Genomic DNA, 23,167 nt, shown 5'->3' with positions numbered 1-23,167 from the left:
ACATGTATCGTTCATGCTTTTGTTGAAACTAGTAACTTAGTTTTAGCACCTATTGTCTTATTTCTCCTGTACGACATGTTGCTTTATTGCTCCCTGAAGACCCTTAAGTCGCTTTGGATAAAAGCGTCTCCTAAATGACTTAATATAAATGTATATCCATTATAAAACTGTGACTCGAATACATTTTGATACACAGCTAAAATAACAATTCCAAATATTTATGGACCTAAGTACGTCGGAAATGTTTCAAGACATCCCGGTACACCTTTAACCTTCTCGTATACGCCAACCATCATTCGCTATGCACGGAAGCTGTCAAGCACTCCAGATAATCGACAGCTTCTCTCATCCAATAAAAGAGGTGCGCTGGTGAGCGGCACCCAATGGCGCGTCGGTGGGCGGATCCACACACCTCCGGCGCACCAGCGGAGGAGGTGTTCCTGGTGGCCATCTTTGATGCGCGAAGTGATTGTTTGGCGAATAGAAATAATAGAAAATAAAAATATAGCGTAAAAAGTTAACTGTGCTGAAACCGAAGGGGCTATTAAGAGGAAAGGCGAAACTCAGGAAAATAAGGTAAAGGTTCTTCGCGTCGCGGGAGCTTCATTTCTATTACGAGGCTCTTTTTTTCTTTCCCTTCCAATTTGCGTCCCAGCCAAAACGCTCGAGCCGGTCGCGTTCACGGCAACATCGAGACCCGAACGGCTGGCGTGCTTTCTAACTCTTTAAAGTGATCGTAATATCTGATCACCGCGCGGGAAAAGCAGTACGCGGTCGCCTGAAGTTTTAAGATACGCTCACGTAAACGCATTAGACAAATAAGGGGATCCACACGCACGCGATATGGCATAAGCTCTGGTTTCACATTCGTGACCATGAAAAAATCCAGCTTTAAGTGAGCTGTTATCGTCGAGGTCGTGTGATTTGGGGGATTATGGTTTATTTTAGATCGGACTTGCATTGCATTGCATTGCAACAGCCGATGGAGGGTGTTGAACAGCCAGCTGTTGTGTTAGCACGCGCTACATTGTTGCGAGAACTCTGTGGATGCGCGCGACTCCTGTGTTTAGAGAACCTGGATCGAGGTGGAGGTGACAGCGTGTCTGCATATTGTAATATTCACGTTTATTTATGAATAAATTACGCATTTCTACTGATGCCTTCGTGATTAAACCACATACGCAATATATAACGTTTACGATCTTCAGGTCAGACAGCGTTTCGAGAGTCTGTCTTTTATATTTGTTTGTTGATCTTTATTTGAGTTGAATGTGTCCTTTTCAGGTTTATTTGTATGCTGTTGAGGCAATTGACCTGTAAATTCGTTTAAAAACATCCCGTTTTGTCTATAATTTCATCTCTTTTGCGTTAATGGCTTTTTTGAAAGGAGATTTGCAATGCTGTTTCATAAATGCAGTGCCAGAGAAGTCTGTGTATGTGTGTGAATGCCTATAGCCTTTCAAAAGGGACAAAGGGAGTTATTTAATAATTGATAGGTTGGATTTACATTAATCACGCCTATTTTTCTTGAAAGAGTAGTTCACTCACAAATGAAAGTTCGACCGTATTATCAAACTTAAAGGAATTGGTGTTCTTCTGTAAAACAAAGTGAGAAATGTAATTTAAGATAATATAAGAATGTTGATGCTACGGTGTTGTCTTTTAATTTGTGTTCCACTAAACAAAGTGGATTGAACTACGATAACCAACTATAAACGTGTCAAAAATCGTCTTTACTAACCACATTAATATTGTTCATGTGTATGTATGTATACTTGTATAACTATAAACACTGCTTTTTTCCGTCCGATATAACTTATTTCTCTCTTATTTCATTTTCTTTTAGGAAAAGAAGGCATGAAGAAAACATCATAGTCGAGTCGTCATGGCTGATAAAAGGAAACTTCAAGGTAAACGTATATGATATTTGGAGAAAACGTATGGGATGAGTTCTCATATTTGCATCTTTTCGTGGACCTTGAAGCATTTATGTTTAATGGTCTCCTTGAAAGATATGTAACTTCAACTCGGCTGAAAACGGGACATTCGTAATCTAGGCAAGAATAACTTGTATTTCTAAATACATGAAGCACTCGTACAAGCAATAGTGCGTACGTCTGCTCAGATCCTGACGTGGCGCTAAGTTTTTAAAAATATGAACGTTACTGTGGACTTTTGCGATCAAATCTGTGTGTACGCTATGCACGTTTTATAAATGAGGCCCCTGGTCTCCCCTCACCTTTTATGTACTTCTGTTTTACTCTCCTGTCGGCAGGTGAAATAGACAGATGTTTAAAAAAAGTTGCGGAAGGAGTAGAGCAGTTTGAGGACATTTGGAAAAAGGTGAGAATCAGGTCTTTACTTTTAGGAATCACATTTTATGACGTGGAATGCACATAAACTCCATTCCTAATGTGATCTTGAACTGATCCATTTTTAAATGCATGCATAAATCATTAATATGAATAAAGCACATTTTCTTTGTCAAAAGATAGAATCTGAAGGTGAAAACACTGCCTGTCAATTTTTAGCTTTTTGCAAAGTGTTGCATTGCACGCCAATACACAGCCCCTACAAAAACATTGTTGCTCAGCATTTTCACTGAACCACAACACACAACAATAAGGGCTTTGAATCACGTGAAGATTTCGTATGATTAACAGTAATTTAGTTTGCTACCTATATTTGTATGTTGTATCAAATTTCAGATGTTAGATGTTTTGTCTCTTATATTTGACCCTGTTGTCCACCCCTTCAGTACAGACTTATAACCTTTTGAAAATCCTAAATTTTTTAAGGCTCAAATCAATAAAACCCCCAAGCCAAGCGTTATTTATAGAAATGATAACCCCCATTTATAGGCATGATAATGTTTTGGTCAGCTGTATGTATGTGCTTTTGTCCATCAGCTCCACAATGCAGCCAACGCCAACCAAAAAGAAAAATATGAGTCTGACCTCAAGAAAGAGATAAAAAAATTACAGGTGAGATTTGCCTTCACATGCCTAACGTATGTTTTCGCTATAAGGGGGCCAGTTCAGTTAAGTTTTGATGCGTACCGCTGGTGTTGATCCAGCTGTCAAAAATCCCCATTTTAACACTTTGTCTGCATGCTTACCAATAAAGATGAAATATGGCAAATGCAACCTGAGCGAGGGACCACGTGTGCGTGTGTCCACCACGCTTTACTGCTCGGGACGAGTCCCTGCATGCTTGATTTCAGGCGTCCGACTCAATTTCCTTTCTTTTTCTTTCTCTTTGTGTTGTGTCTGTATCTTCCCGCATCGCTTTTGCAGAGGCTCCGAGACCAGATTAAGACTTGGGTCGCCTCCAATGAGATTAAGGATAAGAGACAGCTAGTAGAAAACCGAAAACTCATTGAAACGGTGAGTTAGCAACCTGCCTGCTTGAATGCAACAAAAAGACCAAGTCTACTGAATATTATGATCCCTAGAACGTTAATATAGATTTGAATGTATGGAGAACATTAGTAATGTTTTGGGGTACATTAGGAAGTTTACATGTTCCTGGACATGATTTTTATAGTCTGGTCCATGAGAGTATAGTGGGTCGCCTTCATTACAGGTACTTTTTACTGCAATTTAAGATGAGCTTTTTGTTTTTACAGCAAATGGAGCGATTTAAGATTGTGGAACGGGAGACCAAAACGAAAGCGTACTCTAAAGAGGGACTTGGTCTCGCTCAGAAAGTCGATCCCGCACAAAAAGAGAAGGAAGAGGTCGGGCAGTGGCTAACGGTAAGAATCAGCCACCGCAGGATCTGTGTCTCGACTCAACATAATAACAGTTTTTTTGCATTACCTTTATTGTGCCTTCTTTCAGAACACGATAGACACTTTGAACATGCAAGTGGACCAGTTTGAGAGCGAGGTAGAATCGCTCTCTGTCCAGACGAAGAAGAAAAAAGGAGATAAAGAGGTCCGGTACTTTTCCTCCATCTTTTATCATACAAGAGCCAACGATACTTAACAGAAACGCAATGCCAAGTTCTAAGAGTTAGCTGAAGTCTAACTTAATTGTCTTTGTAATCATTTTAATATAATAATAAAGCAAGTCCGTTTTAATGATATGATTTTCTAAATAACAATTTTGTGAGTATTTAGGGATATTAATCTAAGGTTCAAAGTCGTTCCATGAATATCATGTTGTTACCTTGGATCTTTTTTGCCTGTTATATGATGTCAGAAGCAGGACCGGATTGAAGAACTTAAGCGCCTGATCGAGCGGCACCGCTTTCACATTGGCATGCTCGAGACCATCCTCAGAATGCTAGACAACGATTCGATAGACGTGGATTCCATCCGCAAGATTAAAGATGATGTTGAATACTACCTTGATTCATCTCAGGACCCAGACTTTGAAGAGAACGAGTTCATCTACGATGATATTGATTTGGAGGAGATCCGTATGTTTCTTTTTTATGTCAACATAGATTGCATTGAGTGTTCAGTTCTCAGTCTTATTTTTGTTTCATTATTTCTCCTCCAGCCCAGCCAGTACTGGCAACATCACCAGGTAACACGGAAGATGACCTTTTCCAGCACTCGAGTTCTACGCCGACCTCAACGACGTCCTCTTCACCCATCCCACCCTCCCCAGCTACTTGCACTACGGTAAGATGACAATATCTTCGCCGTGCTGTCTGTTACCACAGAAATATTAGGATTTTAGTCAGACTAAAGCTTTTATTCGATTTTTTTTTCCTTTATGCTGTTCATATTGTTGAAGACATGCTGTGTGGCTATATCTATGTAAAAAAGTCTGGTTTATTCTTTAACAGTATGTGTATTATTTACAGAATTATGATTTGTAATAAGTCTTTTTTTACTATGTGAAGCAGTAGATTATATTAAGAAGTTTGTAGTATTCAATATTTTTGGTTTTCTTGTGTTATTCAAGAATTCGGAAGATGAAAAGAAAAGAGGTCGTTCGACAGACAGCGAAATCAGTCAGGTGAGAAATATTTTTTCTTAAAGATGCCCTTCATTTTACATTGACGTTAGTTCATGAATCATTCTTTCTTATTTCAGTCGCCTATCAAGACAAATCCTGCGTTCTTATTTCAGTCACCTATCAAGAACGGAAATCCTTCTTCATCTCTTTCCTCCTCGTCCTCATTGTCGTCATCCTCAGGAGCCTCTTCAAACTCTTTGATCTCCATGGCAACTATTGCTAGCTGTGCAAGCTCGACATCAGGGGGCAGCAGCCTTTTAGGTAACGTAATAGCCTCCCATCAGAACTCTGGCAGCTACAGTTCAGCAACCCAGCAACAATCGCAACAAAGCGTGCACCAGCCCCAGCCCAAAATCTCATCCCAGTCCAATGCTAACTCCGCCTCCAACAACAGTATCTTAATCTTGACACCCACCTCCACTTCACCGCCTAACACCAGCACAACCGGCCCTGTGACGCCCGTCTCCCAGAGCCAGACGGGTTTTGGTTCCAGTCTGGGCCTGGGGAAGGGAACACCAACAAGTGGCGCAAACCAGATCCCCGGCCTGGTCCTCTCAGGGATGCCAGCATCCTTGAGCAGCATGGCTGGGTTTTTAAGCGGATTGAGTCCGGCGCCTTATGCGCAAGCGGCCGCAGCAGGTGCTGTGATCAGTGGGTTGTCGGGAGCAAATGTTAGTAGTGCCAACCCCAGTGGAGTTGTAACATCAGTGACTGCTAACGGAAGTCTTAGCTCCACGAGCCTCTTGAGCTCAGGGCCTGGTGTGATGGGTCTCGGGTCGACGCAGTCTTCTGTGGAGCCTCTGGTGGTTTCAAGCCCTTTGGGAGGTGGACTGACCTCAGGGAGCAGTGTCGGAGTTATAGGAAGCAAGGTAGGGACCTCTGGGACAGGAAGTGCACTGACTATGGGAGGTGCCGGGTTACCTCGACCTCCTAGTGGACCGAAACAAAATGGTGGTACAAGTAAGTTCTGTGCAGTAAAATTGTTTAAAAATAATGTAATGTATGGAACGCTTGAAATAATGATATCAATGTGTTTTTTAGGTTATAGTGCTGTGGTTGCAGACAGCACACCTGACTCCATTCTCAACAGTGCCAGCCAATTGCAAAATAGCCAATCTACATCCTTAAATTCCTCAGCAAATCAGCCGTGAGTACTGGCTTATTTTGTTGTACACCCATTTGTAGACTGTTTCAAAGCAACAAGAACATAAACAAATGTTACTGCGCATACACACGTTCTTGGACTGCCCTTAACTTCCGGTACATATTCGCAAATAATAGAGAACAAGCAAAAGAAACCGTGAAGAACCCTCGGCAAAACTTGCCTCTCCAGATTTTGAATTTAGACTGCAATACCAAACTCAACCGCATACGGTTTCTTTCAATGCATTAAGACTTCAGGACCCATTCAACAAATACAATTAAACTACAACAAAATTCAACAAAGTATTATACAATAAAATAATAAGATAAATTAATATTAACATAAATTAAATATAAATAGTTTTATTATTAGACACTAGTCAGACCGATACACAAACACAAGACCGGAAGTTAACTGCAGTCCAGGCATGCACGTCCGATGAAAGCGTCTATAGACTACTACAGCAATATTGTTCTGCATAACTGCTTTAAAAAACGTGTGTTGTACAAAAATCCCTATAAAAAGGAAACCTGACTGTCCTATTAAAACTGCAAATTTGCCAAATTAAGACACTATGTCTAAATGGTCCTCTTTTTCCTTTCTAAACAGAAAGGACACCGGGTCCAGCCTTCTGGGGTCAATGACGCTGCCGCCCAGCTCACCCTCCCTGTCATACAGTGAGAGTAAACCAGCTGGTGGAAGCCTACTGAATGGACCACACTCCTATACACAGACTGTTGACACCATCAAGGTCGCTCACACAACACTACTCACTCTCTAAATTGTTCTTTATACTTAGATTTGTGTTTGTCAATGACTGGGTTTCTTTAAGCATTCTGGGGTTTGTGCCCCTTAAACCCTGGTTTGTGAAACTCTGCTCTTTCTGGGTTTTCGCCAGATTAACCGGTTTGTCTTGTCAAAGATATACTGTGTGAAATGGTCTTGAGTTGTTTAGAAAAAGCCACTTCTGTTCGTAAACTGTTTATAAACCATAAATCGCCCCATTTAGCATTCATTTGCTTCAAACATTCTCTGAAACATTTTGACATGAAGCTTGATATTAAATTGACTTAATATTAATTATTTGCTATAATGTTTTAGGTAAATAGCTTATATTTAAATGATCATATTCAACTTGAGTAGTGTTGAATAACACATTGTATCAAGAAAATATAAATATTCCGGATAAATGGTATTTTGAAAAATGTGTGTGGTTATATCTCTCTTGTTCTTCCTCTCTGCAGCCTCGGGAGCCTCCAAGCTCTTTAAAATCCATGGCAGAGAGGGTAGCTCAGGGCTCAGGGTTAGAAGAAGAGCTGTCTGCACTACATATCACTAGTGGTAAGCGTCACCACACATTACTTTTATTATTTGCTCAGTTTCTACCAGCTTGAAATAGGGTGTCCCTCTGTTACATATGGTAATCCTCATTTGAACCCACTTCCTTATAAGACATTCTTTCTCTCTCCCTTTAGATATCTTTCCCAGCTCCACGACTCCTTCGGGCACTCCTGCAGCTAGTCAGTCAGCTGTATCAGAGGTGAACATCCAACCATCGTTGGGTGTGTGTCCGCTTGGCCCCGCCCCCCTTTCCAAAGAGCAGCTCTACCAGCAAGCCATGCAGGAGTCTGCTTGGACACACATGCCTCGCCCCTCTGATTCGGAAAGGATCAGGTGCGTGCACACACATATATGCATATTCACACATGCCTTAACGTCTGGGGAATCTCCTGGATGTGGATTTCATCTGGATTTGCGCAGTTTATTTTGTGTATATGTTATGTTCCCATATTGATGCTTTGGACACACTTATTCATTTAACTTATGCATTCAAGACCAAATAAGGGGTGTCCTCGACTAAGTATTTACATAGTCGAATCAGAATTGTCACATCTTGCCTATAGTTGACTGGTAGTTGAATCGCACATGCACGCGTGCTTTCATGTGGGAAGGACACCAGGTGGTTAACGAGGGGATAGCGCCACATTGATGCACCAAAAAAACATCAAACATTACTTTAACATTACATGCATGTTCCTTGGTTATCGCTCAACATTTTCAGTTTTACCAACAATGGTTTAGACCATTTTTTGTTTCAATAAAATGTCAATAAAACTTCCCAGCCTACTCCTTTTCTTTTATCTTTGTGCAAACCTTAGTTTGATTTTTCTCACCGGTGATTTAATTCTCTTTTGGACACACAGGCAGTACCTGATGAGGAATCCTTGCCCAATACTGCCTTTCCACCACCAGATGCCACCTGCTCACTCTGACACGGTGGAGTTCTACCAGAGACTGTCTACAGAGACCCTCTTCTTCATCTTTTATTATTTAGAGGTGAGTTTCTGTCAGCACTATTGCAGTCGCTTATACGGCTATCATCCTTCAGTGAATCCTCAGTAATTACGAAAGTCGTCACTTATGGTTTTCATTTGATGTATTGGTACTTTATTGATCTTTGAAGAGGATTACGATCAGATTAAAGTCCCTTTTATTGACGTTTTGCTGGTGAATTACAGATTTTTCCTTTTTTTTTCCTGTAGGGTACGAAGGCACAGTATCTAGCAGCCAAGGCCTTGAAAAAACAGTCATGGAGGTTTCACACAAAGTACATGATGTGGTTTCAGAGGCATGAGGAGCCCAAGACCATCACTGATGAGTTTGAGCAGGCATGTCACAATTCACATTCGATCAATGTTTAATTATATATTTAATAACTTTATTTAATAATACTGAATGACCAAATCTTTCCCTTTCCACAGGGCACATATATTTACTTTGACTATGAAAAATGGGGCCAGAGGAAAAAGGAAGGATTTACATTTGAGTATAGATATCTCGAGGACCGAGACCTTCAGTGACAAGCAGACAACTGGCAGGAACGGAGGACTACTGTCGACATTCCGAACTGAATCAACACACACATACACACTCTCTTTCATTCACTAAGGTAGAGACCCAGATGCGAGTGCGGAACTGTTTTTTGTCTCGCTGGTGCATAATGCATCTGGAGCTCACCCACTCTTCTAGAATACCCCCCACCCTTGACACGCCCCTCTCCATTTGTGACTCCGCCCCTCGTTCAATCAGACTTGACAGCATTAAACTTTATGGAGCTATATTACACAATATAAGGTATTAGCAGTAAGTTTAGTAACCTGTGTAATTTATCCATAGCAAATGCGTAAAACATTGTTTAAGTACAAACAAATTAAACCATTTTAAGTATTAATATTATTAAAATGAACATCAGCTAAATTTAATTCGTTGGCACAAATACGTTTTGGCATTGACTGGTCCAAAAAAAACGGTAACAGCTGCAAGCTGTTCTCTTTCTTGCTCTGGTTAAAGCACAGGTCTTAATTCATATCATATGTGCTTTGCAGTACATATTATACCCCTTATATAAGTGATATTTGTAATTTTGCTACCACTGTGATGTGACTTGATAAGAGTATAGCACCAGCTCAAGCACATTATATTAGAGATGTGTTTATAGCCTCTAACAAGTATTGGTGGGGTTGGTCACTCTTATCACAAAGACTAAATATAGTTAAACTGTGTGAGCTTTGTTTAATATACAGAGCTTACAGAGAGATTATATATATATATATAATGTCAATGTTGTCACACTTTCACACACTTAATTAGAGCCCAATGCCGTCCAGATTTGAAACCGTTTCATTCTACGACACTCAGAAATATCCAGAGTTTCATAGGAAATAATTTGTTCCCCATATTTGTCTGTGCTGTACAAGTTTGAGTTAATTTAGTGCAAAGAAATGCTGTTGATTCGGAGGAATAGGGCATTGATGAATATGGCATCATGCAAACAGCCCATGCACACCACCTCATTTTTATTTTGACGTTTTTCTTTCCTGATGAGCGTGTGGAAGAGAGCAGAAATGTGAATTATATATATTTTTTCCAAGATGGAAAAGTGTTGTACAGAATGTGTGTTCTCCTGTCGATCTCCCCCGATTTCATTTGAATGGCATGAGAAATTACACTCGAGAAGTGGCCTGGAGTAAAAAACTCGTTGAAATTTAAGTAAAGACTGTAAAATATAAATAAAAGAATTACTTTTCAAAAAGAGGTTGTCTGGGTTTTCATCAGTGCTGAGAAATTTGAATTAGTTTCAATCTGAATTGATTTCAGTGAATATCTGTTGTTATCATTAGATACCTTGCTATTGTGTTTAAATACTAAAACTAAATACCTTCCTTGAACTCATGTTCGTGCGGGTGAGAGCATGTTTTTGCGTGATGCCTGTGACGCATTTGGTACAGGCCAGCGGCTGCGGGACCGTTTGAGTCATCTGGATTCATGTGTGTTTGTGCAAATGCTACGAGCACTTCTGGCCGGTTCACTACCATCGAGTTCCCACGGCGACAAGACTGACCTGACTTGAATTTTTAGAAAAGGTTTTGTTTTAAAATGGACAACAAGTCTGCCAACAATATTGATGAGTAAGTTTAGGCCTATTTAGTCAACATATAAATTGATTCAAATTCTATCAGTCAACTTAAAAAAAATCTTTTATTTAAGAGTTTTGTTAAACGGAAACAACAGAAATATCATTGAGAATATTTATTTGGTAGTTTTAAGGTTCGGTGGTTGACTGAATTATACAGAGGTCCTAAACATATTTAGACAATACAGGTACAATAACAATAAATATAATTCCATTCGATAAAAAATATGAACCCAATTGATTGGCCTCACTTGAATTTTTAGCCATTTTACAGTTGCAATTGGTTGAAAGATGATTTTTAGAAAATCAAATGTCAGTAATATTGCAATTGATGTAAACCTTGATGTGACCTTGTGTCCTAAAGTTCTTATATAAGCCCTATGGGGTGGTTTCCCAGAAAGGTGCTTAAGCCTATAGTCTCAGACCAATTTAAAGGTATAGTCCACCCAAAAATGGAAATTCTGATTTACTCACTCACTATTCGAAACCTGTATAAATGTCTTTGTTTGGTTGAACAGAGTGAAATATATTTTGAAAGAATGCTTGTAACCAAACAGTTCTTGGACCCGTTGACTACCATATTAGGAAAATCGACAATGGTAGTCAAAAGTGCCGAAGAACTGTTTATATATCTAGTTAATATCAGTGTGTGTGTTTTGTCTCTAAATGCACACCAGTTATGTTTTTAGTAAAGTATGTGTTTTTAATTGACTTAAATATCCTACTTTAAACTAAGGCAAAATGCTGGTTTAAGATAATGCTTGTCAAAGAAACCGCCCTATATGTCCTTGCATACTTATGTTGATCAAATTTCCTGTAGGCCTATCCTTTTTTTTGGAAACCTGTGCTTATTCCAGTTTTAGACTGAATACCTCTTTAACATTGTGTTATCTCATTTTATTTGTCACTTCAAGAGCCTTCACGTTGATATAGTTGTAGATAACGGCAACAACCAGTCACCTGTCAACCATGGAGAGAAAGAGACATCTCTGAATCCTCTATTAGATGTGATGAGAACTGCGGTTGCCGCGGCAACCTGTGCCACAACGGAAGCGCAAAAACGTTTATCCATAATCTACAAATTCGCTTTTAAACATTCAGACCGTAAAAATCCAGAAATTCGTGAATTCTCGCGCGATGAATTGCAAAACTGAGATTGAGTGAAATCTTAGGCGCGCGTTTGCCTGCGCGCAAGCGTCGTTTTGTTTTGCCTAAAAACCCAGTAGGTCCAACATGAGCAGAAAATACGTTCTTGGCCAAAAAAGCGTGCCGGCGATTGGCAGATCATTTCCAACATTTAGCAAATGACGCCACGTGCGAGCCTCGGTTCGCTCCAATCAATTGATGTAAACTGAGCGAAGCGGACCTTTGTGGGAGCAATTGGTTTTCCTTGCGTTTCAGTGGAGCGGAGGTAGATCTTCATTAGTGATGTGTGGAGCCCATTGAATTTGTATTGAAAGCGGAATAATAGAGCAGATGCGGTCATTGAAATAGCAAGGGAATCGGATATTACCGGGCGCGTCTAATTAATCTGCCGTTTAATGCTTATTTGGCGACGCACGGATTAGACCGCGCATAGCGTATTATTTGAAGAAGAAATCTTATTTTTACCTAGAATCACGGAGTAATATGCGTTTTTGTCTCTTCGGACAGATATACGCATGGTAGATATTTTTGCCAATATTTTGCAATCGCACGTCCACTTATTCCTTTCACCTTTATATGACTTTATAAAAACTATATTTTGAAACGGTTCGGTTTTTTTTTGCACGAGAGAAGCGCTTGTTTTTTTAGCCGCGAGACACTCTCCCATTGCCGATGCCACAAAACTGCGTCTTTTTTTCTACGAACCAAGAGCTGTAAAACGCAAGACCCCATCTCTGTGAATATCGCATCGCCTTCTAGCGTGCTGCATCATCTCGTTTGATTTGATATCAGCAAAGAGGGGCACCGATCACTTTCAACAGTTGCGGTTATTTTTTTGATCTCAGCTTCGAGACCGTTGTACCCACAGATGTAAAGCGGACAGCTGTTGACACACACGCAGGTAAGACGTGCCTTCATTTTATTCCTGTCCGATGCAGATGCTGCTGCTGCAACGTGCGCGAGGATCGCATACACATAGGTTGCGCGCTCGATTACAGCTCGTCTTATGCGGCGTTTTTGGTACATTATTGTTCAAACGGACTTTCGGTATAATTGCAAGAGAATATGTGCATGACGGGTGTGAGATTGAGATGCATAGATGTCATTGGAGCTCGCGCAGCGTGTGTCCTCCGCCACTGGAATTTTAATTTCCTCTTAGAGATTTGCCATGGTGCTGCTTGTGTGTATAGCTGCATATAGTCTGTTTGTGTATACGTGTGTGTGTTTCACTTATAACTGTGGCGCATCGTAAACACCAGCAGTCAAGTGTTGCATTTAAATGCTCACAACAAAGCAAATCTGGACGTGTTTTGAGCGTGAAATGACTAATGCGCGTCAGCATCCGTTTCTTTTGTTCTTTGTTGGACGACGACACCGAATGTTTGCACTACGTGAAGACTTGTTGCTGACCAACAGACCTAAAATCCTGCACTTTGGTTCCTTCTCTAAGGCCTACTGCATCTCGTTTCTGCCTGTCATCCCCTCATCCCTCCATGCGCCTGTTGTGGTGTGTGCTTGGCTGTAAATTGGTAATGGGTTGCACATTGGTCTGGCACCTGTCACTTGCACCTGTTTGTGGATGGGACAGATGCTTAAGTTAAAGAAAGAGGGATGGTGGTGGGCGATAGAGAAAGACACGAGAAATGATTTATATGAAATGAATGTGTAGCCTACTGCGGACTATCTAGTGTGCGTTTAAAGAGGAACAAGTAAACTAAGCTAGGAGGTGATCTATCTGCCCAACTCTTGCTCACTGCAGCATATCTATTCTAAGAGGTGTCGTTCAACCCACGCACTGACAAATAGATGGAGAAAAATAAGGTAAACTAGTAACTTGGAATAAGCACCTATTGTATTATTGCTGCTGTATGACATATCGCTGTATTGCTCCCTGAACTCTCTGTAAGTCGCTTTGGATAAAAGCATCAGCTAAATGTAAATGTAACAACAGAGATGGAAGAAAAGTGGGTTGTGGGCCAATGACAAGACCCCCGTGTCTTTAAGAGTTAGTGTATAAATCTGCAGATGCTGTAGTGCACGTCCTCAAGCTCATGCTTCTCGGACCCAGTCTCTCCACTTCACATCATTGGCCACACGAGGGAAGATGCGACTCAGCGAGGGTAGCAAGTCAGTAAAACACACTGCAAAGCGCATTTAAAGGTGCTTAACCATGTGTTTTGCTCATTACCCCCCACAAGGTTCCCAAAGTCCCATCCTCCCTCATTTCAGCATCCTTCCTCTCCTCTCAACCGGGTCTCTTTCTACCCAGGCCAACCCCCCACTCTCCACACATCTGTGACAGTGTCACCCCCCGCTTCCTCTCTTCCTGCATCCTTGCATCAAAAGCTTCATCTCTTTGAACATATCGAGGCTTCAATTTGTTCCCAACATCCCAACAAAAACCTTTTTAAATCAGTGTTGTCTATACCCGTATTTGGTGTAGAGGACATCACTGTATTGCATTAGCGCTACTAACATGTGCGGTTATGTGGTGGCAAGAAATACAGGGTGCGTTAGTCACTGTTGTGGCTTTAACGTATGACTCAGTATGTGCAAAAGCCGAGGTCGAGCTGCTATATGGATAAAATATGGTTTACATATTGCATATGCTTTGCACTTTGTTGATTGTGAAGGATGATGTGATTCACCCTCGTGATTGATTCTGATTTCAGAAACAGTCCTGGTTTTATAGCTTGTCATTGTTTTGAATATGAGGACAAAACTTATGAATGCAAAAGCACATTTTCCCCTTTATTTATGGGTTTGTTGATCGCTGTTGTTAAAGGGATAGATAACCCAAAAATGTCATTGTTTAACCTTCAAGTCATTCCAAAGCTGTATGACATTCTAGATATTTCAAGATTTTTGAAGAATTTTGATAACTAAACAACATTAGTCCCCAATTACTTCCATTGTATGAACACAAAACCATAAAGACATTACTCAAAATATCTTCTTTTGTGTTTCACAAAAGAAAGAGTCATGCAGGTTTCTAACGACATGAGTGTGTGAATAAATAATGATTGAATTTTTATTTTGTTGTGAACTATCCCTTTAAATCTAAATGTGAAATATACTAATGTCATAGTTTTACACCTTGGTTTACACAAGGTTGGCATGACTAATCTTATTATATCACAGTATTAATAGTTTTATAATTCTGAGTAGTGATATAGTTAGTTTGGCAGGAAATTGTATGTCTTATGTATTGAATAAATGTAAATAAAATAAAATAAATAAACAATACAGAAAAAAGAGAATTAGCGGTACAGTTATAGTAAGAGTTGTAGTAAATCATTATACTTGCAAATAATTAGTTTAAGCTTAGGGTTGTATCTCTTTGTAGAGACTTGCATAGGATGTTAAATCTGTATTGAAATATTGAATAAATACATTAGTCTCTTTCTAATTACCCTGTATGTCAAATTTGACATACAAAGACACTGTGAAATGTGTTGATGACATCATCAGTGTATGCAGCGTAATATGCACTGCGGCAATACATTTTTACATTTTACATTGAATTATCATTGAACTGTGTCTGAAATGTCAAAATGGAAATTTTCTCCACATAGTAGGACGTTTGGGAGATTGATTAAATCTTAACTTCCTTCTGTCTTACAGTGAAACTCCATGACTGACAGAGGAAAACCGAAACCAAGACGCAGAGCCATCAGCCTGGATGAAATAGAGTGCAGTCTCAGACGGAATTACAAGTTGTCTTTTCAAGAAAGGAACTGTGAGCCAGGGGCTTTCTGAACGGATGTTGATTTTCACAGACAGAAGATTTTGTCTTTTTGCTAACAAAACCAGTGCCAAAAACTAACTGTGCCAACCAGAAGCAAAACATAATTTCCACCTTTTAACCACAATCGACACCAACGTTAATTCTCAAATGTGACCCATCATTTTTAGGACAAAAGCATGTAATGTTTTCACAGTAAAAACACTCTAATCCACTTTGTTTCTGTCAAAAACAAAAAGCTCTCCACAATAGGGAAAATTGTGCGTTATTGGTTAAACATGCTTTATGTAAGAGCAGATGTTAGAAATGCATTAGCCTGAGAGGGTTTGCCTCCTGATCGATTGATCGATGGATGGACGGGTTTACCGATGGCTGGCACAAGCCTCATTAAACTTTCCAAAGTGAGCTGCTGCTAATTCTTTTGATTGAGTGTCACGTTCCTCACCCATCAGATCTCTTTAGTCATCCATCTTGAGAAATCCTTTATCCTTTATCTCCTTTTCCTCGTACCTACAGACTCTGCACGTTTAGAGCATGCAGCAAAACCCTTACGAGAAGTATGAGTCCCCCTAACTCTAAAGGGTTAAATATAGAAGCCATATTATTCATCAAGCCATACTAACGTCAAGGTCCCTGTCGTCATTGTGACTCTTCGGCTCTGTCATTCTTGAATAGCAGGTGCATGGGAATATTCAGGAATACTTTTAGAGGTCCTTGGGTAAGACAGTGGTACATGTTTGACGTTGTGACGTATTTTGCCATATTCACCAGCGAGCCATTGACATGTGTACTGTGTTGCCGTTGCAACAGAATTAAAGTTCCCCCCACTACTTGAAGAGATACTTTTAGAAGAGGTTTGTTAGTAGAGAGACAGAGAGACATTGTTGTGTTTGCTTGTTGGTCTTCAAGTGATCCGCATTGACGGATGAATCCCGATTTGTTCATGCCTGTTCAGTGGGCTCAACCATGCTGTCCTGCCAGAACCGGGCCCAAGCCCCCCTTGGTTTTATTCTGTTGGGTTGAGCTAAATCCAGAGCAGAGACACTCTCGCAAGAGGGTCCAACATACATAGACCCTTTAGTTGACTGCCCTTCACTTAGACCATCCTTTCGTTTCCTCTTTTCTCCTGAACGCTACTTCCTTTCTGGTCCGACATTTGTCGTCAAACCAGAAACCACCACACCTGCTGCTTGTTACACTTTGCGAGTGCCCTAACCGACTACACTCTTCCAAAGCCTTCGTAATGAGCCTTTGTCCAGTGGTGCCACCCAGAAAAATATCTGCTCTTCCCGCTTTTCGAAGTTGTGAGGTTGCACTTGTGAACTCTTTGAAGTCTACCTTTCACTGCTTCGCCCTACATTTATTTCGAGCCTCGATTACTTGCTTCTGAAACTACAAAAAAAATAAGTACTTAGTATTTTTCCATGTGAACTTCTCGAGAACTGACACTGTTAGCTTGACTATTTCGACTGCACAACAGAACCTCAATGACCTTGGCGCTTGAAAGGTGTTCTTGTTGGTCTCGCAGTCATTCGTATTGACGTCAAAGCCTAACCAACTGAGATTTGTTTACGAGACAACAGAAGTTCCTGGAGCTGACGTTGAACATTGTTTACAAGGCTAAGTCGTTGAAACTGTTTCCATGAAGTTAATATACTATTTATTTCTACTATAGATTTGTTTAGTGAGTCATTGTGCAACTGAAGTGCCAACCAGACTAGAGAACATTTGTGAAGACTTTGAAGTAGACTTTGATATATGGTTTACACTCGAGCAGAAATGTTTACATGTTCCCTGTATAATGAACTCAGATTGAGTCTTGAATGAATTAGTGCCATAGATCACTTCGTTTTGTTTACAGGCCAAACAAAGCATTCAAATGTTTCTTCCTTCTTTTTGTATTTAAATAATTTCCATATTTTTAAAGCTGTTATTTGTTGAATTGAGAAGATTTTAATCCTCTTATAAATCCGAACAGTTTCGTGCCAAATCAGAGTTTTACGACATTCCAACTTATCACACCCATTAAATTCAAGCAAGCATAAAATGTATATAGCATTTATAGATTTACCTCATTGTCATTGATGGTTTCCACAGAAATGTTTACTCCCTAACTGAGAGCCTCATGCTTTTTCTTTACTCGGATGTGCATTTTGCATATTGAATACTTTGCATACTAGTCTATGCACACGTGAAAGAGAGATTACCTTGTCTACATTAACTATATATATTGCCACACTGACTTGCAACTTTTGATAGAAATTCATTTAATACGTCAGCTTATGTAGGCCTAAGACGTTTTTTGTGAAGAGGGTTCACATTTTATGCATCTTTGATATTAAAAAAGACACCTCTCCGCATCAAGATGCCATCTGCCGCTCTCTTGGTTTTCCTCCTCTTTGGCCCTCTGGTCTCCACGGTGACTATTTCCTCCGAACGCTCCTCAGCAAATGGGGGGCCAGTGCTGGTTCTGCTGCGTGGACGCGGCCGCAAGATCCCTCCACCTCAGCCCGACGCACGGGGCAAGGAAGCTGCCGCCATGGCAGCAGAGCCAGAAGCTGCTGAGATCCCTCCGAAACCCCTTCCGCAGGTTATGCTACCCCGCAACGTGACGGCCGATGCCCTGAAGCCTCCCCTGGGTGCCGCACAGGTGGCACCTCCTCCTCGTCGACTGGTGGACGTAGATGTGTGTCAGGGTTACTTTGACGTAATGGGACAGTATGACAAAACTTTCAACTGCACCAAGGGCACCTACATCTACTGCTGTGGCACCTGCCACTACCGCTTCTGCTGCGAGCACCAGCGCAGTCAGCTCGACCAGAACTCCTGCTCCAACTACCGTTCACCTGACTGGGCTGTCATGACGACACCCATCACCAAGCCCCCGGTACGACACGACCCAGATTTCGATCCGCTGCAACAACAGAACAACAGCACGGCTTACGTCATCGGTGGAGTCATCTCGTTTACGATGGTCGTAGCCATCGGGATTAAAGTGGCCTTCCATAAACTGTCCCGAAGACCGAGAAACAGAGACATCAACATGCCTAGGTGAGTCTGCCATCTTTAAAGTTTGCCAGTGGTCATGATACTCCCTCTTACCCTTTTTCTTTTTTTGCACACCTCACAGAGCGCTTGTGGAAATTCTGCGTCACCAATCCAGCCCTGTGCAACAAGGAGAGAGGAACAACACCACAGTCCTCACGACCGCCACGTCCAGAGAGGGCACGCTGGGCTGGCCGTCCAAAAACTTCTACACTACCAACCTCCAGAGCAAAGATAACCGAAGTGAGTATGTCTCAGCCGCACCCGAGGTAGTTACAGAGCTGACTGAGGCAAAATATGCTTGATAGAAAATGGAAAGTTGTGGATGTAGAACATTGCTGAAGAAATGAAGCATGGAAACAGCAGATGTAGGCATTGTGGAGCATGCCAATGCAAGGCTCTATTGTAGAATCAACGGCACATGAAGACTGGAGGCAAGAATTAGATGACAAATTGACAAGTGAATGAGGAATGTAGAACAGAAGATTCGTCAGAAATGAGTCCGTGTAATTCTGCTTTAGAGGCAAAAACACATCATCTGACTAGACGTACCCTAGGGAACACGCAACTGATAAAAATGTTATCCTGCACTCATTGTAAATCATTTTATATTAAACCGAATACATACAGAAAAATGCTAAATAAAATGCAACTAGGGGATCCAAGCACAGTACAGAATAAATAATGTAGTAGAAAATTCATCGGGGATACTCAAATCATATGGCTTGGATGGGGGATCCCGACCTGTGAATAAAGTATAGTAGTATTTTTAATTCTACATGGTTTCATGTGGTTTTAAAATGTGCTAAACAGTTTTAGGTCTCTTAAACCTGGTTAGTTTTTGATAGGACCTTTTCAGTTTTCACTATGAGGTCAAAGTAAAAGATTTAATTGAATTTATATGCACTGATAACAAATGCTTCCAATAGGCTACATTCTCAGTTTTTTTTGTTCAAATGCAAAAATCCATTCATCTTCGCTGATTCCCACCAATAGACAGCAACGTAATCGCATTTTGCGCTTTGAATGTCAGTTACGTCGCTGTCTATGGGGGGAGTCAGAAAAGTCCCTCATCAAAACTATCTTAATTTGTGTCCTGAAAATGAATGGATGTCCTAGGGTTGTCAAACGACATTGAGGGTGACTTATTCATGACAGAATCTTTACTATAGACCAGTTTGGAAAACATTTTAGCACAAATGTTTAAACAAAATACAAAACCCATGTGTGTGTATCCGGAGGTTCATCTGGACCAGTGTTTACATTTTGCAAAATGGTCTATAACAGGGGTCTCAACTACTTTTCCTTGAGGGCCAGATTCTAAAAGTATAAATGGGACGCAGGCCATTTTTTACCATATCCTAATTTCTTCTGTAATTTCATATTTCTGTAATTTATTGCATTTTGTTCCTTTTATACTGTTTTTGTTGCTGTTACTTTTAGATAATATATTAAAACATGCAGTCAGATAAAGCATGTGCCTTTTTATGATATTTAATTAAAAGGTCTTTTTAATTGTATTTTATATTCCTTGATGCATTAGTTTACCCAAAGATAAAATTGCTGTTAATTTACTCATCCCCAGTCCATCCAAGATGTGGGTGGCATTGTTTTTTCAAGAACATATTTATGAATACATTTGGTTGAAGTAATAAAACTCAAACCAATGAAAGTCAAAAACATCAATATTTTCAGCACAAAAGTAATCCTTGCTTCTTGTGACGTTAAACTGGCGTCGTATAAAAAGAATCAGTTGATCTGTGCAAAAAACAGAATGCCATTATCGCATCTTCAGGTGAATTCGCACTCATGTGCCTCACGCACTTAAGACGCGTTTTGGAACGCGACCTATCACGTGTGAAATGTGAAGATGGGCCAGGTAAAGATGATTGGCGGGCCGCATTTGGCCCGTGGGCCGCCAGTTGACTAGCCCTGGTCTATAACATTTGTGTGTTTTGATTTGTTGTATTGGTGACATGCAGCACAAATTGTATGACATGTATAAGGGTCATAAGTTTGATTGCCAGATATACATGACTTTGGATAAAAGTAAAACAAAAAAATTTCAAAGCCTTGTCTGGCCTATACTTTGAACATCCCTGACCTTAGATATTATACATTCACAGAGGCTTAGCATGTGTTTTCTGAACTAGGAGTCAGTTTTCTCTGCTCTCTTGCAGCTGGGAAACACAATTTTGGCCAGACTGGGTCCAGTCCTAAACACACAGCTACTATCGGTAAGCCATTGAGCAAATGTACTGCTTGAACAGCAGGCCTGTGTGTGAGCTGTGAGCACCAGTATGAAGGAGGCATTGGCTGTGTGTTTCAGATCTGTCTGTGTTCGTCTGTCACCGCCGTTGCTTTAGCTTGGTGTTATTTGGTGGAGTTTGTTTGCTCATTTCCTCCCACTGTTGCTACCCTGATCTGTGTTCTCGCTTTTGTCCTTCTCCTAAAGATGTTTGCAGTTATCACCAGCTTCAGTAAATGTGTTGACATGCATATACTGAGAATGCCAAAATCATGAAGAAAATGTTTCTTCTTGTATTTATTTGTATATACTAATTTATTATTTATGAATTGGTATTTATTTTATTGATTAGAAGAATAAATGTATGTCAATGAGGAGTTAATCTGTTTTATAATGCAAATGTAAAACAACTGTAATGAATGCTCAATCTGCACCGAGATATATTTATTTTAATGTGAAGTTCTTTAACAAGATCTCAAAAGGGATGATCTATGAACCAGAGCGATGCTGGGTTCTCTCGTGACCACTGTGGCCTTGTCTACATTTAATCTGCGGTACTTAACCCGAGGTTGCTCCAGGAGGACGCTCCCTGTAGAGTATTGCAAATTGCTTTGAATAAAAAGCGTTGGCTAATTAACAGTTTCTTAAATGAATAGGGATATTATCAGTGTACCCATGGGGACAGATTAAATAAAGAAGGGTGGTAAAGTGACAAAACAAGAAAGCGAATTTACCTGATTATTTTTCAAGTTATTACCCTGATAGCACACACACATCTGGCTTACGGTCCGATTTTACATCTGCAAGACATCAACAATACATCGTTTGCTCATCTTCAATACGTCTCGGAGATGACTGCTGTCAGGCCAAGATGTGTATGATTTATAATTGATGTAAAGCTGCTCTTTCTAGGATGTTTAGCAGATGTTTTTACGTAGCAGATGTATTACAGACGTTCAGATTTATCCTAGACTTATTGCAGATGAGCAAACTATGTATTGCAGATGTCTTGCAGCTGTAAATGCAGGCGTCAAATAGACTTAACCAGATGGATTGTGCTATTTGGGTATCTAGAGGAGTGAAAAACGTAGTATTTATTCAATAGACCGTTCTTAGACCTAAAGAGACTGCTTTGAACACATCCGTTGTTATTCTTTCTCATGTTCTTCTTTTTCCCATCAGAGCGAGGTCCACGCATGAATAACACCCAGCTGGCCTCCACGGGAACGCTGATCTCCAGCAAGCACAATAGTTCTGGCTTTCATCCCTCCCTCTCGCACTCCTTCCACAACCTCGCTCAGCTACCTCCATCATACGAGACTGTCATGAAACCAGAGCTCAATCGCTACAGCTCCCTTAAGAGATTAGGTGAGTGTGTGACTAAAAAGCAGAGAGTGGTATGTTATTTCAGAGCTTTGTTAGTTCTCAGAGGGTCTCTGTGAGGTTGCAGTGGCACTGGGTGGCTTGCTAATGGGATAAATGTTGAGTGTCCCATATGCTTATTGCGAATAATTATTGCAACTCCTTTATTAAAAATTGCTTTTGAAATTGAAGGATACACTAATCTTAGGTTTTCTTGAATACAGAGAGAAACCTGGATGAATATTCTGGATATTACACCTCCAAGCGAGGGCCCAACAATGCTCCTCCCAGCTTCCATTCCTCCCAGCACCACCTACAGTGGGGCGGTGACTTAACTCTGGGTGCAAGAGGTACCCTACCGCTAAACACGTCCCGCACCCGAATCCATGTGCCAACTTCAACCCCCAACCCCTACCCTTTACCCCAGTCGCAGTACAACCCTGCTTTCGACTCCATGAGTAAGCCGCCTCGCCGGGTCATGTCTCAAGACCAGCTTCTGGCGCTGGGGGAGGGTAACACTCTCTCACGCCTCTCCAAAAACCAGCAGCATCAATATTACCAACCCATGACCACCAGCAAGAGCGCCAACAAGCAGACGATGCGCAAGTCTCACGAACGCCTCCTGGTGTCGCCGGACCGCCTAGAAGAGAGAAGGATGGGCGGTGCGATGATGCCCGCCATGCCCTGTCTCACCCACCACCAGAAAGCGCAGTCCCAGCAGAATGTGTGCGTGACACCATCACTGGACCGCCATCACATGATCAAAATGAATTCGCACCCTACCTCCGGCCGCGAGCAAGACCCACCGCACTTGTCATCCGGTCACGGGGGCAGAGCTTTGGGCTGGGGGGAGGGCCACGGTTCCGGAGCGATGGGCCACAGTGCACGCAGGATGGCCTTTGCCACTAAGCGGCAGAACACTATTGAACAGCTGCACTTCCTCCCTGGAGGTGGTGGGGGAGGGGCCATGGGGGTGGGGGGAGGCAGTCAGTCACTAAGAACAGGGAGCAAGAATGAAGTAACTGTTTGA

General features: G+C 41.1%; 2 protein-coding genes across 5 annotated transcripts; both read left to right on the top strand.

Annotated features, from left to right (window-relative positions):
- Positions 1 to 383: 383 nt before the first annotated feature.
- Positions 384 to 10,205, top strand: cnot3b (CCR4-NOT transcription complex, subunit 3b). 4 transcript variants are annotated; one of them, XM_079484318.1, is made up of 18 exons: positions 384 to 576; positions 1,847 to 1,910; positions 2,276 to 2,343; positions 2,910 to 2,984; positions 3,297 to 3,386; positions 3,629 to 3,757; positions 3,843 to 3,938; positions 4,212 to 4,425; positions 4,509 to 4,633; positions 4,920 to 4,973; positions 5,051 to 5,933; positions 6,015 to 6,120; positions 6,727 to 6,868; positions 7,362 to 7,458; positions 7,593 to 7,791; positions 8,322 to 8,454; positions 8,661 to 8,786; positions 8,880 to 10,205. In XM_079484318.1, exons 2-18 carry the CDS (start codon positions 1,886 to 1,888, stop codon positions 8,976 to 8,978), a joined length of 2,661 nt encoding a protein of 886 aa, XP_079340444.1. In that variant the 5' UTR covers positions 384 to 576; positions 1,847 to 1,885; the 3' UTR covers positions 8,979 to 10,205. The 4 variants fall into 4 exon arrangements, with proteins under 4 accessions (XP_079340444.1, XP_079340443.1, XP_079340442.1 ...); XM_079484317.1 differs by having other exon boundaries at positions 4,206 to 4,425; XM_079484316.1 differs by having other exon boundaries at positions 407 to 576; positions 2,883 to 2,984.
- Positions 10,206 to 17,847: 7,642 nt separating this feature from the next.
- shisa7b (shisa family member 7) lies at positions 17,848 to 23,167 on the top strand (the record flags this gene model as incomplete). Its single annotated transcript, XM_079484298.1, has 5 exons — positions 17,848 to 18,533; positions 18,613 to 18,770; positions 20,708 to 20,764; positions 21,958 to 22,143; positions 22,362 to 23,167. 5 exons carry the CDS (start codon positions 17,848 to 17,850, stop codon positions 23,165 to 23,167), a joined length of 1,893 nt encoding a protein of 630 aa, XP_079340424.1.

This window comes from Barbatula barbatula (genome assembly GCF_947034865.1).
Source record: "Barbatula barbatula genome assembly, chromosome: 21".
Lineage (NCBI taxonomy): Eukaryota > Metazoa > Chordata > Actinopteri > Cypriniformes > Nemacheilidae > Barbatula > Barbatula barbatula.
This window is presented reverse-complemented; position numbering and strand designations above follow the sequence as displayed.